Below are 20,084 nucleotides of genomic sequence, written 5' to 3'. Positions count from 1 at the left end.
AGGTCGCTTATTTTGTTATAAAATCATTTCATTTTATTTTTTAATCCACATTAAAAGCTTTCTACATAAATGCTCCACTTTTGATATACCCATATCATCAATAATGAACTACCTTTAATTAATGTGTGCCAATTTAGATGCGAAATTTACCATTGTTAATTAATAAACACAGCCCAACTTCCCTTCTCTAAATGTGTTAAAAAGAGACAGTCGGAATCCTCGATGTCAGGCTTTATAATTAGGTGATAATTTTTGCCCCTGTTAAAAAGCAATTATTTATAAGAGTCCTAATGCACGAGGGCTGCAGATGCGTACACACACGGTCTGAATTGAAGTTCCCCCACGCTCTTTCTGTGGCACATAGAAGATGACAAGGGCAACTTTGTCAGATGAAAGGGAATGCGATGCGATCTTGGAAGAAAAAACAGGGAGATCCCGGTGACAGCTTCTTAAGTTCCATGCCGACACAGCCAAAAGATTTGTGTACTGTCAGCGTCTTTGGGTTTGAGGTCTGTCAAAATATGTCACACTATGATGGATACATCATATGGATCATAAAATAAGGGGCGCCAATGAAATCGAGAAGGAACATAAGCCTGGGAGTTTAAAAATGAAAATATCATTGTAAAAAAATACACAAATATTAAACATTAAAACGAGAAACAAATTTTTATTGAGGCTGTCACCAATGCTACAGAGTTGTAAAAACAATGGAAGTAAATATTCACAAACGAAATTGATTTTATATCTCCGAACATTTTAGGGACTCACCAGAAAATTTCGTACAAACTGACTAACTCCCTGACATAGAACCACGGACCGCTGTGATCAACACACTTTTGCATGGTTTCATTATAGTTTCATATAGTAAATCTCTGTTCAAGATCCATGAATTACGATACCATTAAATCGATTCCTTTTGTAAGTCCAATCTTGAAGGATTTGTCTTATTCCATTCGTTTGTTATTCGTTTTTCATTTGCAGCTACCAGTGATTGAAGAACACTGGCTCCCTTCTGTATCTCTCACAACTCTGAAAATCGGAGGCGTTTTTCCTACATTGGAAAAACTTTCCATCGCAGGATAGTAATTAACAAGAATGATATTATCAAACAGAAGACGAGCGTTGGACTTTCCAGCAAACTAGCAGTATCTGTTATTAACGTAGTGGCATTCAGATCGTGGTTGGTGAAATAGTAACCCGTTCTGGTGTTTGCACCATCGTAGTTCATGGCGCCGCAGTGTTTCTTGAGTTCGGCGGTCAAACTCATTGTATGATCATAGCACACCTGATGGCTGTAGCTGAAGTACAAGCTCTTCCTTGCGCCGTATTTATTAAGGCAGTCGATGGTGCGAATATCGTCAAAGTGGATGGTACGGCATTGGAACATTTCGAGGTAGCGAAAGATCAGCACATTGGAGTTATTCGATTGAAAAATGCTGTACGGATCGTTGGCCTCAAACAGCCGATTCTGATACTTCTTGCTCAGGCGTACCGGAACTAATCCCGAACAGACGAGCCTCATCGAATCTTCGAATAATGAACTACAAAGTGTTTTAAATTCATCATAAATTATCATTTCTTGCGGGCCGCTCAGCACAGAAATTTTGAAAAAGTTTTCAATCTGGTTTAAGGTGTCTTGTTTTTGTCTATTTGTGAATTTCTAATTCAATGCAATCTGATCTGCTAGTTAGACATCATAGAAGACGGTACAGAGTTGATCTTTAGAAACCGGCTTGAAGTTTAACAATTGTTTGTTTACAACATTTTATGACAAACTTTTGTTATAAACCAAGGTCAGGTCGATGACCTATCTCCTCCTTAAAATATGTATAATTACCCAAAACAAAAGAAAAATTCATTTGTATTTATTATTTAAATTGCAACTATAAATTGTCAATCAAAGATGTTTTAAGTGGACACTCCAAAAATATACAAAATATTTCCAGTACGCAATTATCTAAAAGTCAAAACAAACTCATCGTTAAAATATTCCCTACGGCCAAATCATAACACACATTATAAATAATTTAAACAATAGGCATAAAGTGAAAAACATTTTATTTGAGGGGATATTGATGTCCAACACGGCCCAACCAGCAAATCGAATAGAAAACCCATTAATGACGGGCTTGATTAGCATAATGTATACTAAATGAAATACAAAATGTGTGTGACTAAGCGAATGTGATGGCCGAATAACAAAGTCCGGCGAAATTTGATACCTATAATTATACAACGTTTTGTTTGCATTTTATTTTATGCTAATACGCAAGCGGCAGAGACACTTGGTCCGAGTGATTCCCAAAATCCCACAATAAACGCGTGAGTTTGCGGAAAGGTTAACCCCAAACTCCAAAACTGGTCTCCCCGAGGGGGATGGTCAGCGATATTTTGTTTTCGCTTCGTGAATTGTGTCATTTTCGATGGGATCAATTGATTCGGGGAGAATGGAACTGGCGCACCAGCGCACCTGACGCCTCCAGAACCAGACGAGCAGGTTGTTGAACCAAGCGGGCAATCTGTTTATATAATAGGCGGCCGTAGCGAAATCGATCAACAGTCGTAAACGTAAAGATCTAAAGTGAACAAGTAATCCAAAATGCGAGCTGCCGTCGTGTTCGTCGTTGTGATTTTCGCACTCTTCGGTGTCCTGGAGGCCGTGCCCGCTCCTCAGTTTGGACTCGGTGGATATGGCGGATATGGCGGATATCCCGGCTATGGAGGATACGGCGGATTTCCCAGCTACGGCGGATACGGAGGATATCCCGGCTACGGTGGATTCAACCGCGGCTTCGGCGGAGCCAGTGCTTCGGCGTCCTCTTCGGCTTCCGCTGGCGGCTTCGGTGGTGGCTTCTACGGATAAAGAGCCTTCTAGAATAATTACTACTGTACCTATTTAATTATAATAAATGAAATTCAATACTCTTGTGACTCCAAAAGTTGTGGTGCTTTTATTGCTTCAGGTATGGATCGAATTCCATTATGGATTCACAACTAGAACTGTAAGTATTTAGTGACCTCCAATTAAATTAAACTTCTTTCTTAAATTCATTAAAATTTCTTCTCCAACGAGGTCAAAGTATACAAGACACTTTACAGATGCAACGGAAATTCCAAAAATTTCGGTGGAAATGGCAAAAACTTTGCAGCCCCAAAGGCAACTTTCACTTGGCCAGAAATTTCGATTCGGCACAGCTGTGGCTTACATTTCCCTCGGCCACAAGTAAATCAATGCACAAGCCCTCGTCCTTTCCTCCAAGGATGCCAAAGTCAGGTCAAATCCACAGAATGTGCATCGAACTTGGTTCAACGACTTTGCGGCATCATTAAAAACTTTTGCCTGGCATCTTGAGCTGTCCTTAACTCAGCTCTGACTTTTCGTCGCACACACACATCTGCAGGACATCTCCTTATATTGTTATTTTTTAAATTTATGTCCTGCGGCTGGGCGGCCAGAGAATGCAAGTTAAGCTGAATAGCTTCTTTCCCTGTTGACGTTGGCTGGAAGATGCATTGATGGACGCGATGTGGCTGTGCTCCAGTTTCTTCCTCCTGCCACTGGCCATTCAAACTCGCGGCTCTGGCATTGATGTTCGTCCATTGTGGCCAGTGTGTCGTCTCCCCGTGTCTCCCTGGTGTTCTGGTTGTCCTGGGTATATTCTGGTTGTCCTGGGTGTCATGGTTGTCCTGGTTGTCCTGTGTGTCGTTTGGCCACTGCACAATGGCCTGTGCATCCTGCCTCCTCCATAAACTCCATTCTAGGGAGCTCTGCAAGTCATGGGCATTCAAAGGCATAATATAATAACGCGTTTATGTCCTCTCAGCAATTTTATGATGCTCGTTGCTGCGGCCAAAGGGAGATTACTATGCAATGGGAAAGCCAGAGTAATGATGACCGGAAGACCTGGCCAGGATATGTGGACGTCGGTTGTGTGAGTAATGGCACAGTTGGTTGGTTCCTATAACTACTATTTTTACGATAGCCCTTTAGGGTTTCGCATTTAAAATTCCATTTCGTACATGGAAATTAAACTATATGAAGTAAAAGTTTTAAGAAAAAATAAAATATAATAATTCAATGGATATATTCAATATTTTTTTGTACAAATTTGTAATGTATATTTTAATACTTTTTTACATTTGATGATATCTTTCTTTTTTTACCTAAAGCGACTGAAATAATGTTTCGAAGAAAAGCAAAAAACTGTCTAATCCCAGCCAATTTACATCGGTCTGGCAATGGCAATGGCAAATCAAGGATTCTTTTTGGCAACACGTAAAGGGCGGATCCAAGGACTTTTGGAAGGGGTAAAGGGCGGGAATGAAGTGCAAACTGTTCGCCTAAAATACGTCAATCGAAATGTAAATCATTGCGTAATTTGCATTTTGAGCAAATCAGCTTCAATTGAAATTGTCGATGCCCCCCGTTGCCGCAGCTCCCCCTTCTGATTCCCCTCCCCATTTCCCTTCATGAATTCCCCCTCGGATCCACAGGCGTTTGTCTCTGTTGATGGCAACACGTGAGTTATGGCGACGATTTTGACAATTGTCATGCGACGGGACACGCCCACCTACCCAACAGCAATGGGCGTACAGCCTGCGCATCCGTTACGTGCTTCTATATGTTTGCATCTCGATTCGGGCACAATAAATCTTGGCTCTTGTTATCCAACATAATTGTGTTGACGTGCCTCGATGCGAATCCAAATCGTGTTAATATATATTTACAGTGCCGATAGTCGCTTGAAGTCATCTCATTTTAAAGTAGTTTATTATTAAATGCCGTCATTCCAGTTTCAAATAAAAGGTGAGACTTTATGGAACCAGTTCTTCAGATATACTTTCATTTCTATATTTATTTTACAAAGAACGGCTGCGCTTAAAGCTAAGATACAATAACAAAAAACTAAATTGATTTATAGAAATCTCTGTGAACAAAATGTCAAGAGAAAATAATTTTTTTTTACGTTTCAATTTATTTTTTTACTCAATGGGATAGTCCCACTATTATTCATGATGATAGTATTCTATTTTTCTATTGTATATGCTTTTTTTGCAAAATATATTTTAAACTGTTGCTAAATTAATTTAAAGTCCGATTATTTTTTTATACAAAAAGTCGGTTGGCTTATAAGCCGATTGCAAAACAAAAAAACGCTTATAAATTTACAAAACCGCAAAAAAGAATAGTGGAAAACTTTGATACACGTTTCGCCGACGAAAGGAATTAGATTTGCATTCAGCGTTTGGTAAAAACGAATTTATTGCGAAAATTATGCTTTGATTTATTTTGTTAAATTTTATTTATGCCTTCCTAAATTCTCGGCTCTCTCCCATTTCACCTGCTGCCATTTTCAGCAATTCCCAACTAAGTTGGGCCAGGACCCGTGTGTGTAAAAGTGTGCGTGTGTTTATGACACAACTTTCATCACGTACAACGTAGAGCAGATGTGCATACGCCAAAAAGTATGCAACAGCAAAACGTGATTTCGTTTTAAATTTCAACTGCGAACGCTGTCAAAGATGAATTTATTTGCTGAACGCATTCATTTGAAAATTATCGAATAGGAAATTATTGGCTCCTGCGGAACAGAGCTCTTTTATGTATATATCTATTTATCGCTCACATTGCTGCCCGTAAGCATTTCAAACGTGAGCATTCAAATCGTTGCAATTATTTCTTGGTAGAAAATGATTAGCAAATAGTTTAGGGGCAAACGATTGGCAGATTATGCAAAGATTATGTTTACAATGTTAAGTCACATATCTATTATCAATTAAAGTGTATTCGTATTTAACAGCAAATATAACCAATTAAAATTTCATAGTTCAAATGTTTGCCTTAAAACTAAAGTAAAGCACTCACAATATAAACAAAATCTATTTTATTATTTGCCGATAACTATATGAAATTGCAGGAGCATTAATATATAGTATAGTATACTGGTAATCATGTCAAACCATAGACTTCTATTTACTGGGAAAAGTCCACAAGTCCAGAGTTCCAACTTCGAACTGCTGGCGTAGGTCACATATGAACTTATCTATATGGTAGGTCGTTTTATAAGCATATATATCTATATAAATTTAAATTTATTTCTAATACCTCTTTCGTCCAGCGACTTTCACTCCAGGCGTGTTTAGCCGATCCTTGGTAGCGCACGACCAAATCGCACATGTAGTCGACAAGATAAAAGTCCAGTGATCGAATTAGATATCCAACACTTCCGTAAACAACCCAATAAAACGAGGTTGATTTTTCAAATGTAAAGAAGGCACCCCAATACGCTTGAATTACGCCAAATACAAAGTTATTAAAGCGGTTGGCCAACATTTGTGGGCCATAGATCTTATTCACCCTTAGTGCCGATTTAGTGAGTTCAGCATGAAGTAACCAAAGTCTTCGCACCTCCTTTAAGTTTCTAGAATCTTTTGATGTTATAATTTCATCCAAACGCCTATTCACATAATCGAATCCTCGAGCAATGTGCCACAAAGCAAGGAAAAATCCCATTGGCACCATTTCCTGAATATTGTATGCATTACTCAGAAAAACAAAATTGGCTATGGTAAGCCAAGTTATTTCCTTGTTCGAGTAAAAAAGTAATATGGCTTCGGTGAAGCACAAATAGGCCAAGGCTAAATATTTCACATACAGAATAATCCTGAGCGATTGTCTTATACAAGGTTTTTTGCCTCCAGCCCATACACAGTGCTTTTCTTCCACAAATAACTTTTCGATCAAAGGTTGAATTTCTCTAATTGCCGTATCACGAAATCCTCTTGAAAGGATCGTATATAATATTAAAACATAAGATACGACACTTTTTACATTAAACGTAATGTAAATCAGCTGCGGAACCTTATGCTTCGCCTCAAAACTCAAACTCGTATACCACATAACTATTGGCAGAAACACAAGCGTAGTGATATTAGAAAATAGAGCATAAAGCCTGGTAAAAAATGTACTCTTGAACTTCCTGTCGACCATTCGTTGCGAAGTAATTCCAATTACCAGCGAATAGCCAAAATATATGTTTACCAACAGCCTAGACATGACCACGTCCGTTGTCAACCAGTTTGCAAACCCAACTGAAGTAATAGGCCTTACTAATGAGCTGGAGTCCTGAAATCGATCAATTGTCAGATAAGTTTCGAAATAATACTTATATAATTATCAGAATAAGCATTAACTAAATTAATATGGGGTTCATGTCAATTGACATTACTTTATTAATTGAAAATTCAATTTGAAATTAAATTTCAAAAGGTTGTTGCATATATTTTGTTATTTCAAGTTAAAAAGGTATCGGTACATAAGTGTCATTAATTATATGATCAAGAATTATTTCAAATAAAATTAAATGTACTTATTAACCTAAAGTTTAACATTTCTACCTATTTTTGGCTCATAACCATATCAAACTGCAACAGCAACATGATGTGCACAACAATAGATGCCATCATTTTAAGCCATTTATTTCTGTTTGCCGGATATAGTCCGCAAACCATAAAAGTAGATGTACTACTGCTTTCGTAGATCAGGTAAACAGTAAGCTGAAAATATAAAAAGATGTTAACAAGGGATTGTGGTATGCAGATTAAAATCTACCTCCTTGCACGTGTTTCCTTCGGTGACGAAATACTTTGGTTTGTTTTGATACTCGGTGACAATATCGCATATATAGTCGTTAAGAAAGAAGTCTGCTGCTCGTGTACAATGAAGCACAGCTCCAAAAAGCTTTTCCATCGCGCTCGCTTGGTTAGAATGTGCGTAGATAGAGCCCATGTAACCATTGAGTATAGAGAACATGCAAAAATCAAAACGGGCCGCAAGCATTTGTAGACCATAGTGCCTATTTATCATTTGGGCAGTCCTTTTAAGGCTAGCATGCAGAGCCCACAGGCTTTGAAGTTGTTTTGCCCGGGCTTTTGAATTCGTTCTTTGAGTTGTAAAGATCTCTTCCAGTTGTTGATTCACAAAATCATAGCCTCGCGCAATTTGCCAAAACGAAACAAAATACAAGTATGTGGAAGCAACCAAAATGTTTAGGAAAGTGTTAACTAAAAATCCAGCAATTTGATGATGCAAAGATAGTTTCTGTGCAAAAATGAATACTGACACTATATACGATGCACATACATAACCAACCGTAAAGCTTTTCAAATAAAAAAATTGACATAACTTGGAATTGATATGATTTCCTGAACGCGAAATTTCCCGGTTTATTTGTTCCACCACGAGCTGTAAGTCTATCAACATGGCATCCCTAAAACATCTCATGATCAATGTATAGGCAACGGCAGCGTAATTACAAGAATACAGAACGTAGGGTAACATCCACATGTAGGAAGGCAACCACGGCGCCGATTCCATTTCGCGAGCCGATTTCCAGAGACCAATTGGCAGCAAGATCAACGTGATGGCGTTCATAACCACAGCATATGCCTGGCTAAATCTTGTTTGCTTGAATTTTCCACCAATTACAGCGTATGAGGTCATGCCCATAACCATGGCGTATACGTTATACACTATAGGTATCAACTTCATTTTCGTTATCCGAAAGAACCGCTGCCCAAGAGTTTCGAACTGCAACTGCAACTAAAGTCAGAAGTTTTACTTAACGATAGGATCAAAGGTAATTAGACTAAGTGTTGTTTCCGGTGGCTAATGCAAATTATCTTTAATTAGTATGACAATTATAATAGGCCAGCTCTTTATCGCCCGATGTAAAGGTAGTGTATAAACAGATTGAGATATTATTATATTTTCTGAAATTTGGTAGTTCTTAAATCTTGCTTAAACAATTGTTGGACATTACAAACTAGGTCTTGTATAAAAGATATATGTTATTTTCTAAACATTAGATAGAATTGAAGCAGTAATATTGCATTGGAAAATATAAATTGCTGCATCACAACAAAAAGGTTTTTGTTGGCTGGATACAATCCAACTACTTTCAAATCCAGTCTTGTGCTACTCTCGTAGATAAGATAGGCACTCATCTGCAATTATAGCCATTATATTATAACATATTTGTACTATAAAACACTCAACAACCTCTTTGGTAATTTTTCCTTCGCTTGTTTCATGTTTTGGATAACACTGATACCGGGTGGTCAGGTCACATATTAGATCGATTAAAAAGAAGTCCACATTTCGAACGAAGTAGAATGAAGCCACATGCACATTAGCAAGAGTCATTCCACGATGCAAATGAACAATACAAATAAAGCCAAAAATAATGTTGTATAGAACAAAATCGCAACGCGAGGCTAGCATCTGAATTCCGTAAACCTTAGTCACTTTCTTGGCCATTTGGCTGAGACTGGAATGAAGGGACCAAAGACCTTCCAGTTGCCTCCAATGTTTTTTTGTATTGGTTTTCGATTTTAGGCCGACTAGGTCCTTAATTTCTTGATTAACAAAGTCATACCCTCTAACAATTTGCCAAAAAGATGTGAAATAAAAATGTGTTGTTGCATTCAAGATGCAATAGGCAATAGTAATTATAACTGTTTGAAAGACACCAGAGTCTAAAAGGAAAATTTTTGGCAAGAATGCAAGGCACAAATAAGTAAGGGTAAACGATTTGATGTACAAAAGCCTTAGGAGCTTTAAGTTTGTTTTTTTTCCAGCCCGCGCCATTTTCCGATTTATTTCCTTGGTTAATTTCAGCAAATCCAAAAACATGCTGAACCGATTAAAACGTGTGAGAATTATATACACGATAACCGCATAGTTAACAGAGTAAAGAATATATGGCGATAAACGCATGAACTTCGGCAGCCATGGTCCTGCACTCATTTCCTTGGCTGATGCAACATAACACGGTGGTGCGATCACACAAATCAATATATTAAACGTTAATGCATACGCCTGCATCATTCTGGTTTGCACGAATTTGCCATTAACAACTGTGTAGGATGTCACGCCGATGAGAAAAGCGAATCCATGGTAGATCTCCTCTAATTTCTCCATGGTCCAACTGCCACGCACCGAAGTGCTAGAGGTATTAAATAAAACTATTCGCTGAAGTTTCCCTCCCTTATAGGGAGTCGAAAATAATTACCCTATCGGAAAACATCAAATGGAAACGCCCATTGGTCATTAAAACGAACACTATTTTTTGAAATTCTATTATCAATCAAAAGAATATTTTAACGAGTTTCTAAAAATGTATTTATTTAAAGTACATAGGAAAATATTATGATGAATAATAACAGAAGCCTGTTCTTTTAAATATTTCATAAATACATATACATTTTTGTATTAATATTCTTGAATACAAAATAACAAAAAAGTACTACAAATATTTAATTAATTAAGAGATATATTTTGTAAATATGTGAGTGCCATTATTTACTCAGCATGAGATAGAATTGTAGCAGCAATATAGAGTTGGATACTACGAATTGCATCATTTGGAGCCATTGATTTTTATTGGCCGGATAGAGTCCCAAAACTTTTAAATCAAGTCTCGCGCTGCTCTCGTAGATCAGAAAGGCATTCATCTGTAATATAACTCTTTATAAAGGGACATGTTTGTATACTCAAGGCACTCAATCACCTCTTGCGTAATTTTTCCTTCGCTTATTTCGTGTTTTGGATAACACTGATATCGGGTGGTCATGTCACATATTAAATCATTCAGAAAGAAGTCGATATTTCGAAGACAATATACGACAATCACATGTATATTAACAAAATGTATTCCTTGATGCAAGTAAAATACACCTAAGTAGCCATAAATTATGTTGTGTATTATGAAATCGATTCGTGAGGCTAACATCTGATTTCCGTAGACCCTATTTATTTTGTGTGCCATAAGGCTGAGATCCGAATGAAGAGTCCACAGACTTCGTAGTTTCTTTAAATATTTTCTATTGCCAGTTTCCATTTTAAAGGCGACTAGCTTCTCCATTTCTTGATTAAAAAGATCATAGCCCTTGGCGATTTGCCAAAATGATATGAAGTAAAATGTTGCTGGTGCATCCAAAATGCTGTAGCTTATACTAAATATAATTACTTTGAAACTATTTAATTCTATAAACAACACGGTTAGCACAGATGTTAGGATAAAATATCCATGAATGAAACATTTTATATAAAAAAGCTTTTGAAGCTTAAAGTTTGTTTTCTTTCCAGCACGCACCATTTTTCGATTAATCTCGTTGGTTAATTTCAGCAAATCCATAAACATGCTGGACCGATAGAAACGTGAAAGAACTATATAAACGATATCTGCATAGTTAACCGAAAGAAGAATAAACGGCGTTATGAACATCGATTCCGGAAACCAGGAGTCTTTTTTTAATTCTTGAGCTGCACTCCAGAAAACTGGTGGTACTATTACAATAGTTAAGATATTGAACGTTAAGGCATACGCCTGCATTATTCTTGTCTGCAGGAATCTACCATTGACCACTATGTATGACGTCATGCCAAGGAGTAAAGCGTATCCATAAAAGATTTCCACCACTTTCTCCATTCTTCTGCGAAAATAGGACTGAATTCAGAGAGGTCCCAACTAAAACTAAAAGTGGAATTTTACCACCTTAATTGTGCTTCGGAAGCAATTATCCTATCTGGCTTTATCAAAATTAAAACCCCACAGTGACAGAGCACTTACGAACGATTGCTTATTAAAACCAATAATGATTTTTGCTTTCAATAAAAAAATACCTCGTGGACCCCTTCAAATGTCGAAACATCTATTTTTTTTTGTAAAGCATTTCGAGGTCCTTTCATGGCTTTCGTTGCAAGTCACCACATGATAAAAAAGGGAATGGGGACTATCAGTTGAAGTTTAAGAAAATGCTAATAAAGTCGAATCAATGCTCGATGCCCAGAAATCAAGCATAGAGACCATAGTGCCTATTTATCGTTTGGGCATTATGTATGAATTATCGATTATTTGTAATGTAAAGCTCCGGTGACACTAATAAAAAAGAAGAAGAGTGAATTGAAAAGTAGACCCGCCATAAAAAACAAAATTGAAATGCAACGAATAAATATAATTTAAACTTGAATACATTGTTTTACAGGCTGTGAAGTTGTTCTGTCCGGGCTTTTGAGTCCGCCCTCTGAGTTGATATGTTCTCTTTCAATCGTTGATTAACAAAAGCATAGCCTCTGGCAATTTTCCAAAAAGAAACAAAGTACAAGTATGTGAAAGCAGCCCATTGCCATAACGTGAGCCGATTTCCAGAAACCAATTGGCAGCAGAATCAACGTGATGGCGTTCATAACCACAGCATATGCCTGGCTAAATCTTGTCCGCTTGAATTTTCCATCAACTACAGCGTATGAGGTCATGCCCATAACCATGGCGTATACGTTATACACCTTAAGTATCAACTTCATTTTCGTTATCCGAAAGAACCGCCGCCCAAGAGTTTCGAACTGCAACTGCAACTAAAGTCAGAAGTTTTACTTTTCGATAGGATCAAAGTCAATTAGACAAAGTGTTGTTCCCAATGGCTAACTCAAATCTTCAATAAGTATGACTACTATAATAGGCCAGCTCTTTGTACCGGTGTTAAATAAATGTATAAACAGGTAAACATTTTATTAAAGTAGTTTTCTGAAGGTTGGTAGTGCTTAAATCCTACTTGGACAAATGTTGCATTTAATAAACTAGGTCTAGAATAAATATATACTATATACTAACCCAAAAATATATTATTTTCTTAGCATGAGATAGAATTGAAGCAGTAATATTGAATTGCAAAATATAAATTGCTGCATCACAACAAAAAGGTTTTTGTTGGCTGGATACAATCCAACTACTTTCAAATCCAGTCTTGTGCTGCTCTCGTAGATAAGATAGGCACTCATCTGCAATTATAGCCAATATATTATAACATATTTGTACTATTAAAACACTCAACAACCTCTTTGGTAATTTTTCCTTCGCTTGTTTCATGTTTTGGATAACACTGATACCGGGTAGTCATATCACATATTAGATCGTTTAGAAAGAAGTCCACATTTCGAACGAAGTACAATAGAGTCACGTGCACATTAAGAAGAGTTATTCCTTGGTTCAAATGAATACTACCAATGAAGCCAAAAATGATATTGTATATGACAAAATTAAAGCGCGTGGCTAGCATCTGAATTCCGTAAACCTTATTCACTTTCTTGGCCATTTGGCTGAGACTGGAATGAAGGGACCAAAGACCTTCCAGTTGCCTCCAATACTTTTTTGTATTGATTTTAGATTTTTGGGCTATTAGGTCCTTAATTTCTTGATTAACAAAGTCATACCCTCTAACAATTTGCCAAAAAGATGTGAAATAAAAATAGGTTGTTACGTTAAGAATACTAAAGGCAATAGTAGTTACAACTGTTTGAAAGACACTCGAGTCAAAAATGAAAAATATTGGCAAGGATGCAAGGCACAAATAAGTAAGGGTAAACGTTTTGATGTACAAAAGCCTTAGGAGTTTTAAGTTCGTTTTTTTCCCGGCCCGCGCCATTTTCTGATTTATTTCGTTGACTAATTTAAGCAAATCCAAAAACAGGCTGAGCCGATAAAAACGTGTGAGAATTATATACACTATAACCGCATAGTTAACAAAGTTAAGAATAAACGGCGTAAAATATATGAATTCCGGCAGCCATGGTCCTGAAGTCATTTGATTGACTGATGCCCAAAAGCACGGTGGTACGATTACACAAGTTAATATGTTAAACATTATTGCATATGCCTGCATCATTCTGGTTTGTAAGAATTTGCCGTTAACAACTAAGTTGGATGTCACGCCGATGAGAAAAGCGTATCCATGGTAGATTTCTACTGGTTTCTCCATTGGTTTGCTGCCACGAGCCGAAGTCCAGGAGTTAATAAATAAAACTAGTCGCTGAAATGTTCCTTTATTATAGTGTATCGAGAACAATTATCCTATCTGGAAATATCAAATGGGAACGCCCACATTGACGGAACCATTAAGAATTATTGTTAATTAAAACCATCAGTATTATTTCAAGTTCAATAATCAACAAAATTACATATTTACAAACTCCTAAAATATAAAAAAAAAATTAAGATTTTTTTTTTTTTTTATGTAAATTATTTGAATACCCTTGCAGAGCGTATAATAATAGGAGTCAGAAGTTTGCAACGCAGTGATGGAGACACCTCAGAACAAATAAAATATATATATTCTTTATCAGCATCACGATCTGAATCGAAATACGTCAGTCCGTCTGGCTGTTTCTATGTAAATTAGTCTCTCAGTTTTAAAGCTATTTTGCTTAAACTTTACCAAAAGTTGTGTGGTTATTGCACGCAGTATATACATACATAAGTCGGAACGGGCCAAAACGCTCTGCGAGGGCATAAAAATAATGGGAAAAAACGATAACGTCGTTGTTTTTCATCCCAAGAACATGAGTTTTTTAACAACCCTTGAATCAAGAAAAAAAATTTCATTTAAATCGGATAACTATATCATATATCTGCCATAGGAAAGATCGAAAAATCTCTAGGGAATTGACGGAAATAAAATGATAACTTTTTTTTTCATCAGACAATCAAAATTTTTGGAATTTAGACTTTTTAACGACTCTTGAATTCCGAAATAAATTTCATAAAAATCGGACGACGATATCGGACGACAATATTAAGCTAGCTTCCTGTCTTGTTTTGAATAAAATATAACATACACATTTATTACGAATGCTCAATTAGTTTTATATTATATATATGTTTTTTATTTACTCAACATAAGATAAAATTGAAGCAGAAATATTGCATTGGAAACTTTAACACGCTGCATAACAATCCCTTCGTTTTTGTTGGCCGGATACAATCCTACTACTTTCAAATCCAGTCTTGCACTCATCGGCAATTATTTTCCATTAGGAAGCGTTTTCACTAAGAAGAAACTTAATCTCCTCTTGGATAATTTTCATATTAAATCATACAGTCATGTCACTTAATAAATCATACAGAAAGAAGTCTATATTAAGAGCCAAGTGAACTGAAGCCGCATGCACGACTCTAAAAAAAATTTTTTTGGCGGATTTGAACCATTTTGACGTAACTAAAAATTATGTGGAATAAATCAAAATCAAACCACGAGGCTGGCGTCTGTATTCTGTAAACCTTATTTACTTTCTTGACCATTAGACTAATGGTCGAATGAAGGGAAAACAGATCTCGCAGATTCCTTATATATTTTTTAGTATTGATTCCCGATATTAGGGCGACTAGGCTCTTCATTTCTAGTTTCAGGGTCAAAGCCAATTAGGCAAAGTGTTGTTCCCATGGATAATTAAATTGGCTTTAATTAGTGTGGCAAATATAATAGGCCAGCTCTTTTTACCGGTATTATAAAAATGTTTAATCATATGGACATTTTATTAAAGTAGTTTTCTGAAATTTGGTAGCGCATAAATCCTACTTGGACAAATGTTGCATTTAGTAAACTATGTCTAGTATAAATATATACGATATACTTTACTAAAAGTAAATTATTTTCTAAACATGAGATAGAATTGAAGCAGTAATATTGCATTGGAAAATATAAATTGCTGCATCACAACAAAAAGGTTTTTGTTGGCTGGATACAACCCAACTACTTTCAAATCCAGTCTTGTGCTGCTCTCGTAGATAAGATAGGCACTCATCTGCAATTATAGCCATTATTTTATAACATTTTTGTACTATTAAAACACTCAACAACCTCTTTGCTAATTTTTCCTTCGCTTGTTTCATGTTTTGGATAACACTGATATCGGGTGGTCATGTCACATATTAGATCGTTTAGAAAGAAGTCCACATTTCGAACGAAGTAGATTAAAGTCATGTGCACATTTAAAAGAGTTATTCCTCGATGCAAATTAACAGTAAGAAAGAAGCCAAAAATGATATTGTATATGACAAAATCACAGCGCGAGGCTAGCATCTGAATTCCGTAAACCTTATTTACTTTCTTGGCCATTTGGCTGAGACTGGAATGAAGGGACCAAAGACCTTCAAGTTGCCTCCAATATTTTTTAGGACAGGTTTCCGATTTTAGGGCGACTAGGTTTTTCATTTCTTGATTAAGAAAATCATATCCTCTAACAATTTGCCAAAAAGATGTGAAATAAAAATAAGTTATTGCGTTTAGGATGCTATAGGCAATAGTAATTACAACTGTTTGAAACACGCCCGAGTCTAAAATAAAAACTGTGGACAGAAATGCAAGGCACAAATAAGTGAGGGTAAACGATTTTATATACAAAAGCCTTAGCAGCTTTAAGTTTGTTTCTCTTCCAGCCTGTGCCATTTTCCGTTTTAATTCATTGGATAATTCCAATAAATCCAAAAACATGCGGAACCGAGAAAATCGTGTGATAATTATATACAATATAACTGCATATCTAACAGAGTAGTGAATGTATGGCATAACAAACATGAATTTCGGCAGCATCGGTCCTGAAGTCATTTCTTTGACTGATGCCCAAAAACAAGGTGGTACGATGGCACAAGTTAATATATTAAACATTATTGCATATGCCTGCATCATTTTGGTTTGCAAGAATTTTCCATTAACAATTGTGTAGGATGTCACGCCGATGAGAAAAGCGAATCCATGGCAGATCTCCACTAGTTTCTCCATGGTTGTGATACCACGAACCGAAGTCCATGAGCTACTAAATAAAACTATTCTCTGGTGTTTCCGTCCCTTATAGTGAGTCAGGAATAATTATCCTATCGGAAAACATCAAATGGGACCGTCCACATTGACAGATCCATTACGAATTATTTTCCATTAAAATCAATAGCCTTATTTAAAATTCGATTTCCGTTTTCAATAAAAATTATATTTTATCGAATTTTTATAAATGTAATAGGTTTTAAGTACACAGGAAAATCAATTAAAATTATTTTAACTTTTAATTAACACCTTTGGTGTATACAATTATGGATTATTGAATATGGATATATTTAAAAATATGCATTGAATAGTTAATACATTACAAAATTATTTCGAATATTCAATTGATAGATTTGTTTTTGTAAATATGTGAGTGACATTATTTACTAAGCATGAGATAAAATTGAAGCAGTAAGATTGAATTGGAAACTATAACTCGCTGCATCACAATCCATTGGATTTTGTTGGCCGGATACAATCCAACTACCTTTAAATCCAGTCTTGTGCTGCTCTCGTAGATAAGATAGGCACTCATCTGTAATATAACACATTAAATTAAGACGCTTTTGTACTATAAAGGCACTCAACCACCTCTTGGGTCATTTTTCCTTCGCTTGTTTCGTGTTTCGGGTAACACTGATACTGGGTGGTCATGTCACATATCAAATCATTCAGAAAGAAGTCGACATTTCGAGCCAAGTATACTGAAACCGCGTGCACGACTCTTAGATTCATTTTTTGCCGGAATAAAATTATTCCGACGTAGCCAAAAATTATAAGATATAAAGCAAAATCTATCCGCGAGGCTAGCATCTGAACGCCGTAAACCTTATTTACTTTCCTGGCCATTAGGCTAAGAGTCGAATGAAGCGACCAAAGATTCCGCACCTCTCTTCTATATTTTTTAGTATTGATTTCCGATTTAAGGACGACCAGGTCCATCATTTCTTGATTAACGAAATCATAACCTCTAACAATTTGCCAAAAAGATGTGAAATAAAAATATGTTGTTGCGTTAAGAATGCTATAGGCAATAGTAATTACAACGCCTGTAAAGACGTCCGAGTTGAAGGTGAAGATCATGAACAAGCCCAAAAGGCTCAAATAAATAAAGGAAAGCGATTTGATACACAAAAGCCATAGTAGCTTTACATTTGTTTTTCTTCCAGCCCGCGCCATTTTCCGATTTATTTCATTGGTTAATTCCAGCAAATCCAAACACAAGCGGAGTCGATAGAAACGTGATAGAATTATATACAATATAACCGAATAGTTAACCGAATAAAGAATAAATGGCGTAACGAACATGGATTTCGGAAACCAAGGTTCCAACATAAATTTTTTGGCTGAAGACCAAAAAAAAGGTGGTAAGATGACAATTGTTAATATATTGAACGTTAAGGCATACGCCGTCATCATTCTGGTTTTTAAGAATTTGCCGTTAACAACTGTGTAGGATGTCACGCCGATGAGAAAAGCGAATCCATGACAGATCTCCACTAGTTTCTCCATGGTCCGGCTGCCACGAACCGAAGTCCAAGAGTTAATAAATAAAACTACTCTTTGAGTGTTACCTTCATTATAGTGCATTGGGAAGTAATATCCTATCTGAAAATATCAAATGTGAATGCCCACTTTGACAGAACAATTACGTTTTATCGGTCATTAAAACGAAGAGTCTTATTTGACATTCTATTATCAATCAAAATTGTAATTTAATGAATTTCTAAAAATATAATAGATTGAAATTACGCATGATAAAATTATGATGTTTTTAAAACATCTAAAGTTTCATAAAGATACATTTTTATATGTTAAAGTTATTGAATATGGATATTTTAATGAATATTCTTTGAACCAAAAAAAATATTGCGAATATTATTAATTAAAAGTTTTTTTTTGTGAGTACCATTAGTTACTTAGCATGACATAAAATTGTAGCAGCAATATGGAGTTGGATACTACGATTTGCATCATTCCAAGCCATTGATTTTTATTGGCCGTATAGAGTCCAAATACTTTTAAATCGAGTCTCGTGCTGCTCTCGTAGATCAGAAAGGCATTCATCTGTAATTTAGACCATTATATTGGAACATGGTTGTTTATTTAAGGCACTCAACCACCTCTGGGAACATTTTTCCTTCGCTTATTTCGTGTTTTGGATAGCACTGATATCGGGTGGTGATGTCACATATTAAATCGTTCAGAAAGAAGTCGATATTTCGAAGACAGTATATAAAAATCGAATACATCTTAACAAAATTTATTCCTTGACGCACGTAAACTATAACAAGGTAGCCAAAAATTATATTTTGTATTATGAAAAAGACTCGTGAGGCTAACGTCTGAAATCCGTAGACCCTATTTATTCTGTGTGCCATTAGGCTGAGATCCGAATGAAGAGACCACAGACTTCGTATTTTCTTTAAATATTTTATATTGGCAGTTTCCATTTTAAAGGCGACTAGCTTCTCCATTTCTTGATTAAAAAGATCATAGCCCTTGGCGATTTGCCAAAATGATATGAAGTAAAATATTGTTGGGGCATCCGAAATGCTATAGCCTATAATAAATGTTATTTGATGGAACATTTTTGATTTGTCAAAAAAACAGGTTAACACAGATGTTATGAGAAGGTAACCCTCAATAAAACATTTTATATATAAAAGCTTTTGAAGCTTAAAGTTTGTTTTTTTTCCAGCACGAACCATTTTTCGATTTATCTCATTGGTTAATTTCAGAAAATCCAAAGACATGCTAGACCGATAGAAACGAGAAAGAACATTATAGACTATAACTGCATAGTGAGCCGAAAGAAGAATAAACGGCGTTATAAACATCGATTCCGGAAACCAGGACTCAGTGGTCAATTCTTGAGCTGCACTCCAGAAAACTGGTGGTACGATTATAATAGTTAATATATTGAACGTAAAGGCGTACGCTTTCATTATTCTTGTCTGCAGGAATCTACCATTGACCACTATGTATGACGTCATGCCCATGAGTAAAGCGTATCCATGGAAGATCTCCACCACTTTCTCCATTGTTCTGCGAAAGAGGACTGAATTCAAAGAGGTCCCAACTAAAACTAACTAACTAAATTGTACCACCTTTATGGTGAGTCGGAAACAATTATCCTATCTGGTTCATCAAAATGGAAATCCCACAGAGACAGACTGATTACGAACGATTGCTTATTAAAAACTTTACTCGTAAACATCGATGATAACCTTTATATGAATTATTTATTATAAGAAATTTTCTTATTTTTAAGATATTTTGTTTTGGTGCTTTTTAAATGTTGGTACAGATGTAAATTTTTGTACAATATGCATTTCGAGGTAATTTCAAACCTTTCATTGCAAGTCGCCACATGATTAAAAAGGGATGGGGATTACAATTTATTACTTTGTTTACTAAACATA

At 36.0% G+C, this 20,084-nt stretch overlaps 4 protein-coding genes across 4 annotated transcripts; 1 reads left to right on the top strand and 3 right to left on the bottom strand.

Annotated features, from left to right (window-relative positions):
• Positions 1-643: 643 nt before the first annotated feature.
• Positions 644-1,650, bottom strand: LOC108096576. The gene has a single exon (XM_017198273.1). The coding sequence runs from the start codon at positions 1,577-1,579 to the stop codon at positions 1,055-1,057; it is 525 nt and encodes a 174-aa protein (XP_017053762.1). The 5' UTR covers positions 1,580-1,650; the 3' UTR covers positions 644-1,054.
• A 928-nt stretch (positions 1,651-2,578) lies between these two features.
• Positions 2,579-2,942, top strand: LOC108096599 (neuropeptide-like protein 30). Its single transcript, XM_017198296.2, has one exon. The coding sequence runs from the start codon at positions 2,603-2,605 to the stop codon at positions 2,864-2,866; it is 264 nt and encodes an 87-aa protein (XP_017053785.1). The 5' UTR covers positions 2,579-2,602; the 3' UTR covers positions 2,867-2,942.
• Positions 2,943-5,891: 2,949 nt separating this feature from the next.
• Positions 5,892-7,126, bottom strand: LOC108096508 (putative gustatory receptor 59b). Its single transcript, XM_017198118.1, has 2 exons — positions 6,110-7,126; positions 5,892-6,047 (listed from the first exon to the last, which is right to left on the bottom strand). The coding sequence occupies exons 1-2, from the start codon at positions 7,058-7,060 to the stop codon at positions 5,892-5,894; spliced, it is 1,107 nt and encodes a 368-aa protein (XP_017053607.1). The 5' UTR covers positions 7,061-7,126.
• A 275-nt stretch (positions 7,127-7,401) lies between these two features.
• LOC108096507 (putative gustatory receptor 59b) lies at positions 7,402-8,554 on the bottom strand. The gene is made up of 2 exons (XM_017198117.1): positions 7,616-8,554; positions 7,402-7,560 (listed from the first exon to the last, which is right to left on the bottom strand). Exons 1-2 carry the CDS (start codon positions 8,552-8,554, stop codon positions 7,402-7,404), a joined length of 1,098 nt encoding a protein of 365 aa, XP_017053606.1.
• Positions 8,555-20,084: the final 11,530 nt, after the last annotated feature.

This window comes from Drosophila ficusphila, unplaced genomic scaffold (assembly GCF_018152265.1).
Source record: "Drosophila ficusphila isolate 14025-0441.05 unplaced genomic scaffold, ASM1815226v1 contig_414, whole genome shotgun sequence".
Lineage (NCBI taxonomy): Eukaryota > Metazoa > Arthropoda > Insecta > Diptera > Drosophilidae > Drosophila > Drosophila ficusphila.
The sequence above is the reverse complement of the archived record's forward strand: the minus strand, read 5'-3'. Positions and strand labels throughout refer to the sequence as shown.

Excerpts from the sequence above, each read along its gene's own strand:
- LOC108096576 (XM_017198273.1), bottom strand. The coding sequence starts at position 1,579 with ATGATAATTTATGATGAATTTAAAACACTTTGTAGTTCATTATTCGAA.
- LOC108096599 (XM_017198296.2), top strand. The coding sequence starts at position 2,603 with ATGCGAGCTGCCGTCGTGTTCGTCGTTGTGATTTTCGCACTCTTCGGT.
- LOC108096508 (XM_017198118.1), bottom strand. The coding sequence starts at position 7,060 with ATGTCTAGGCTGTTGGTAAACATATATTTTGGCTATTCGCTGGTAATT. Across the intron at positions 6,048-6,109 it reads AAAGTCGCTGGACGAAAGAG|ATAAGTTCATATGTGACCTA; the intron begins GTATTAGAAATA and ends CCTACCATATAG.
- LOC108096507 (XM_017198117.1), bottom strand. The coding sequence starts at position 8,554 with ATGAAGTTGATACCTATAGTGTATAACGTATACGCCATGGTTATGGGC. Across the intron at positions 7,561-7,615 it reads AAGGAAACACGTGCAAGGAG|CTTACTGTTTACCTGATCTA; the intron begins GTAGATTTTAAT and ends TTATATTTTCAG.